At 42.5% G+C, this 6,303-nt stretch overlaps 1 protein-coding gene across 5 annotated transcripts in view; it reads right to left on the bottom strand.

The window, feature by feature from the left end:
* Positions 1-2,417: 2,417 nt before the first annotated feature.
* The window catches only part of AGK (acylglycerol kinase), a 56,984-nt gene continuing 53,098 nt past the window's right edge, over positions 2,418-6,303 (bottom strand). For all 5 annotated transcript variants that reach the window (XM_006133374.4, XM_006133375.4, XM_006133376.4 and 2 more), the window contains 2 exons: positions 4,522-4,606; positions 2,418-2,895 (listed from right to left, as the gene is read on the bottom strand). In XM_006133374.4, the coding sequence (XP_006133436.2) occupies positions 2,758-2,895; positions 4,522-4,606 (223 nt within the window). In that variant the 3' untranslated portion in view covers positions 2,418-2,757. The remainder of the gene's footprint in view (positions 2,896-4,521; positions 4,607-6,303) is intronic.

Genomic DNA, 6,303 nt, shown 5'->3' with positions numbered 1-6,303 from the left:
AGGTATCAGTCTTTTACAGACTTATCTCCTCAGTCAACTGCTCAAATATTTTAGGATGAATTTAATAAGATCACTTGAAGACATTTTTCATTTGTTCTTTCTCTATTTTAACCTTTCATCCTACCTCATTTTCACTGGCATTGGCTATGTTAGGCATCCAATTGCTGCTAACCTTTTTGGTGAAAACGGTCATTTAATGCTTCTGCCACTTCCACATTTTCTGTTACTAAACTCCCTCTCCACCCCCAACTGAATAATAGACCTACACTTGCTTCTAATGTATTTGTAGAATGTCATCTTGTTACCCTTTGTCTATAGTTAGTTCTTGTCCTGTGCCTTGGCCCTTCTAATCTTAGCCCTATATACAATGTTTCTTACCATTCTTTGGAATTTGACCTGGTTTCCACTTGTTATAGCCCGAACCCCAGGTTATACCAGGGTGGGCTCTTGCCATGCTTCTAATCTTTCCTATGCAGTGGATCGTGTGCTCTTGTGCCATTAATAATGTCTCTGAAAAACTGCTCTCACTCTCTTGAAACATTTTTCCCCTTAGACTTGCTTCCCATGGGATCTTACCTATTAACTCCATGAGTTTGCTAAAGTCTGCCTCCTTGAAATCCATTCCCTATATTGCGCTGTTTTTCCTTCTACCCTTCCTTCAAATCATGAACTCTGCCCTTGTGTGATCATTTTCACCTAAGCTGCCTTTCAATCAGATCTTGAACAGCCTTTCCCCTAGTGGCCTATGTGTCTGTTCCACAGGGCTGATAGTCAGAAAGGGGTACCTTTACCCTATTTTACAGCTAGGACACTGAGTCTTTCTGTAAGTGGTGTGGCTATGGTCAGCCAGGAAGTTGGAACTAAGTGAAGTTCTCCCAAATCCCAGGCTTGCATCCTAACCACTGGGCCACTACTCCTCTGTGCTCTCTTAAGGGAGACACAGATCTAGCAAAACTCTGCAGGGGGGTTTCAGCCAGTTTCCTTCTTTACTAAACCATATTGCTCTAACCGTCCACTTGGTAGACAGGTGAATTCTGCTCCCCCGGAGGATGGCTGAAGTTATTCCTTTACTATTCGAGTAACTGAAGTGGAATGTGGCTTCCAGCACGACCATTGAGCTGCAATGGTGCAAGCTGTACGGTTTCAGTGACACTTTTATTTCTCAGTAAAAAGAGCAGCACAGGCTTTTAAACGTTGAATTGTTTCCACAGAGCTGAACCTGTCTGAGGGGCCAAGAGGAGCTGGTACATTACAACAGCAGGGTTTCATCTGTTTGTTTTTCAACTATTAAAGCTCACATTTTAACATTACTTTGTTCTTGTTTTTCTAGCCCTGGACTATACTTACTTATTACTGTTTCATGAGGAAAGCAGAGGCCAGAAGCCTTTAAGTTCACTGACTGCTGAAACCAAACTATTGCCTGTTTGTATAACGGGGGGTGGTGAATTGAGCAACTGAGGTGGCCCCATAAGTGACCACACATGCATAGCATTTTGTGCAACAGAGAAGAAAAGGGATAGCAAAACACCAGAACAAAATACCCCCAGGTAGTCTTTCCTCATACCAGGCTTCCTAATGATTTTTCAAAGCTGGTGGCAGGAGGAAGTAGTGGTGCACATTCAAGAGAACAATGTTAACTTGGAGCCCACACTGAGCAAAAAACCCTCTTAGCAGGGCTAGTTACACTGAAAAGCACAGTGTTGCAGAAATGATAAAGGTGGCAATATCAACAGCATCATTCAGGCAGGGATGGATTACCTACCTAGGACTGAGTTTACTCAGTTGATAGGTCCAGGCCCCACAAAATACATAAGCAGGTCATTACTCCTTTTTATATGCTATCCTAATGCAAGAACAAAAGGAGTCCTGTTTAGCAAGCAACATACCTAAACAGGCTCAAAGGCCTAATGTTATATGGTGTTGTTAACTAGTAGAATTCTGTGGTGCTAAATATTTTTGACAATCTAAAAAATAAATGTTCACACGCTGAAGCCAACCAGCAAAGGGTTTGTTTTGCAGCCATAGTCTGCAACTATGAATGGAACAAAATCCTCTAAGTTTGGGGATGAGCTCCAGTCATAAGTTCTCCTTATGGAAGATTTTTAGTATCTGACGTTGCAATTTTATTGTAACAGTATTTCCCCCACTTCAATAGCATAAGCTGAGGTCACGAGGAATATCTCTTGCCCACCGATACAGCAAGACAATATGTAGGTTTTTTGTAAGTTTTATATGCCTGTCCCGGGAGCCTCCACCACTGATAAAAGGAGATGGGAGACCAGACTAGCTGATCCACATATCTGTTCGTGTGTAGCAGTTCCTAAATTTCATAAGCTCCCATTTATCACAGCAGCTTGTTCATAGTTTTTTCATAAATCCCAGAATTCCCTGCTCTAAACACAAGTACGAAAGATGGCTCCAAATTCTCAAAATCACAGACATGTATTTCTTTTCACTTTAGTACAGACTTGCAGTAGAATGGTAAGTTCAGTCTTACAGCACTCACCTGTAGCACTGTAAATGGAACAGTGATGGCTTCTTTAAAAAAAGACACCACTAACTTTAATCTGTTTCTCAGAGTCAAATTTATGCATTTTACCTCTTCGCTCCATGCCAAAGCAGCCATTCCCACCAGGGTGCCATGGCCTTGGGTATTTACCAGCCAAGTAACTAATGACCAGAGGAGGTTAATCTGGTTAGCACACTCAGGAATGACCCCAAAGATCCTGATGAGGTTGGTCCTTCTGATGTGACTTCTCACTGCACTGCTGGCTGGAACATCTGTTCTCTCCTTCTAGGGTCACAGAAGAATTGGAGCTTCCGAGGTAACAGCTTCACTTCCACAGGCATGGCCTCATACTCCTCACTGTCTATGCCAAAGGAGCCCTCAGTGCCCTGTGTAGAATCAAACGCAAGTCAAACTGTGGTGCTGTAACAGTGGTACCTGGGCCCACTTATGTCTCCCCTTAAGAGTATAGTTGGGTTCTCTACGGGGCCTGAGTCAAGCTAAACCCCTCTGCCTTCCAGCCTGTTTAGTCTCACCTGTACACAAAGAACTGATGAGCACATAATATATTAACCAACTGCCATTTAAAATACCTCATTTAGTACTAATTGGCAGTTAGGCAGTAACTTAAATGTTAGATCACCTTAAAGCTCTGCCCTATATAGATTTAAGGATTCTTTGCCCTTGGAATTACTACTTCCAGTTTGGCTGAGTTTTCTGGACATGGAGTGGAAACAGTGTTTATATGATAAATGCTACCTCACCAACACCTCTTGGTATTTTTAATTGTATTCATTCACACCCATAAGTCTCCTCAGTGCAGCACAGCTCTTTACTATTACACTGACAAGCAGTGGAGAAATGTGAAATGCTAACTTTGAGGCTGGAAAATAAATTTAAGGGACAGACGTTTTTGGTTCAAAACAATCCCGCTCACACCTATGTTTTAACACTGACACACAAAATCACAAACTATCAATGCCAGTCCATCAACATGGTAAGGGGTTTACTATTTTGTACATAAAGCATATGCTTGCCTTCTGTTACTAAGGCCTCATCAGCAGTTAGAGAGTTTGTCTTGTTAACCGACCCCCTATTTATACTTCACTGTATCCACGCTTGAGCTGGACAGTCTTTTCATGTATTTTTAAAACCACAGGTTGTGATGTCAAAGCCACATGTGAACAAGGATGCTGGCCAATGAAAACATTCATTATTCAGTCTGGTTGTTTGGGTGAGGAATTTACCAGTAGAGCAGAGTGCCAAAGATTCTCTCAACTCCTGGGATGGGCAACTCTGCCAGGGTACGGACCTTATTCTCCACAAAGCAGATGAGGTCTCTAAAGAGGATTATAATAGCTAAAGATGTGGACAATCTTCTAGATCAACTGCAAATTCAGAGTTTAGTCTTCTCAATAAGATGTATTGGGATGTTAAACCCAAACTAACATCTACCCTGCTGCCTTACTTTTAGGAAGCAATTAAAAATCAGTTTGCTCAAACAATTCATCAGTGTAAGAGCTGCCAACTTATCTAAGGTTTTGGGATTAATATTGGTAGAGCCTTTTTGACTATTATTTCCCTCCTGGCCTCAGCACAGTTAGCAGGGATCTTCATAATCCCACACTGCTGCTCTGCATCTTTTCACAGAACTCTTTCTGGACTGGTAGTCTAAAGATTTCAGTGCGTAGAGCTTTGCCAGCAGATGGGATGTGCAGACACCAAGATGTGAGCCCTAGCTGGAGGCCTTTTCCTGTACTCACACTGCTAATGTGTTGAAGCTTTTTACTGGCTGGATGGACAGGTCTGGAGCTGGATCTCACAGTTCCTACATTAGTTAGAAGACAGGTATAGTAGTGATACCCGACTCCCTACTTTGGGACCCCATTTGACTGAGTTGCTGCACTGGAGCAATGAGGATAGCGTGACTGTCTGTCAATGCTGGGAGACAAGATTTCTTAGTAAGTTGCACTGAGAAACAAGTTACTCAGCCTTCCATAATTCAGGCTTCTCACCTCTGGAAGCTGCAGGATGCATCTGCTGGCTTGGACACACTGACTTCCTTCAAGACACAACTGGGGGTCACACATCTTTTGACTCCTATTCAAATCAAACAAGGAAAAAGAAATATTAGCTTCCAACAGAAGCAACCATGCTTAGGGGCACAAGACATATAGAGGGTCATCAAGTGCTTATTAATGTCATTTTCTCCTTTCGAAAGAAAATATGAACGCCTTTGTGGCTGCAGTCATGTGGGACAGTTAGTGCTCCCTGAAGGCAGATCTTGCTTTCTGCCACATAACTGTCAATGTACCTCACTGCTGACCTTTGTTCTGAGTTTGTCCTGAGCAGCATCTGTCCACTGTACTATTTCATAGGATACATTTGTGATGCAGCTCTGCAGGTAAGTGGGCATCATTCCTGCAGTGTATTGTTCCAGTCAGTAAATAGTTACGTGACTGAATACAGAAACTAGACTCAGATGTACTGGGGGGTTTTAAGCTAGTGTTTGACAAAATCTCTTCTGGCTTTATCACCAGCATAACATAAAACGAAGGTTGCTCCATTAGTTTCAATCCTGTTTGGAGGTACAAAACCCATTTATTTTACCTAGTCTAAATAAAATGTGCACTTGCGCAGACTTAATGGCTACATCTAGACTGGCATGATTTTCCGGAAATGCTTTTAACAGAAAAGTTTTCCGTTAAAAGCATTTTCAGAAAAGAGCATCTAGATTGGCACGGACGTTTTTCCGCAAAAGCACTTTTTGTGGAAAAGCGTCCATGGCCAATCTAGACGCGCTTTTGTGCAAAAAATCCCCGATCGCCATCTTCGCGATCGGGGCTTTTTTACGGAAAACAAATCTGAGCTGTCTACACTGGCCCTTTTGCGCAAAACTTTTGCGCAAAAGGGACTTTTGCTCGAACGGGAGCAGCATAGTATTTCTGCAAAAAGCACTGATTTCTTACAGAAGGAAGTCAGTGCTTTTGCGGAAATTCAAGTGGCCAGTGTAGACAGCTGGCAAGTTTTTCCGGAAAAGGGGCTGATTTTCCGGAAAAACTGGCCAATCTAGACACAGCCAATTAGTCTGTCTCTTCTGTATTTACATGTCCTCCATTAGCCTTAGTATGCGAGCACCTCAATCTTGAATGTCTTTATGTGGCTACAGTGTGGTTAGGGAAGTACTATCATCCCCACTGTACACATGGGCAATGGAGACACAGAAAGGTTAAGCAACTTGCCCAGGAAGTTTGTGGCAGAGCAGGGACATGAATGCAGGTCTCCCCATCCCAGGCTAGCACACTGCCCTTTGGGTTCATCCTTCCTCTATAACTGGCACAAATAATACTCTGACATATTCAGATCCTTTTGTATTGTTCATTTATCAAGCATTAAGCTCATCCCTTAAGTCCCATTTACTTATGTGCTCTTTAGAGAGCCTCAGTGGCACCCAGGCCTTTTGCTGGCCCCCTGTACAAGAGTGAATTACCCCAAACTCCAAAAGAGAACGGATGATTGCATGCCGCCTCCTGTTCCCACATGTCACAGACAGGTAGGTAAACAGAAAAACACAGTCCCAACCTTCATTAGTCTGTGGCTTTCAAGATGCAGACCAGAATAATCATGGCTAATTCCACTGAAACTGGTGGATTTGCTACAGTATTATCTGTTCAATATTTTTTATTAGGTACAAAAAGTGTAACAAGCTGATAAGAAAGAAAGAGGAGTTCTTCAAACATCTCTCAATAATGGAGTCATACAAATACAGAATCAGGAAAGCGTCCCCAAAAGAATTA

Source organism: Pelodiscus sinensis, chromosome 1 (genome assembly GCF_049634645.1).
Source record: "Pelodiscus sinensis isolate JC-2024 chromosome 1, ASM4963464v1, whole genome shotgun sequence".
Taxonomy (NCBI): domain Eukaryota; kingdom Metazoa; phylum Chordata; order Testudines; family Trionychidae; genus Pelodiscus; species Pelodiscus sinensis.
This window is presented reverse-complemented; position numbering and strand designations above follow the sequence as displayed.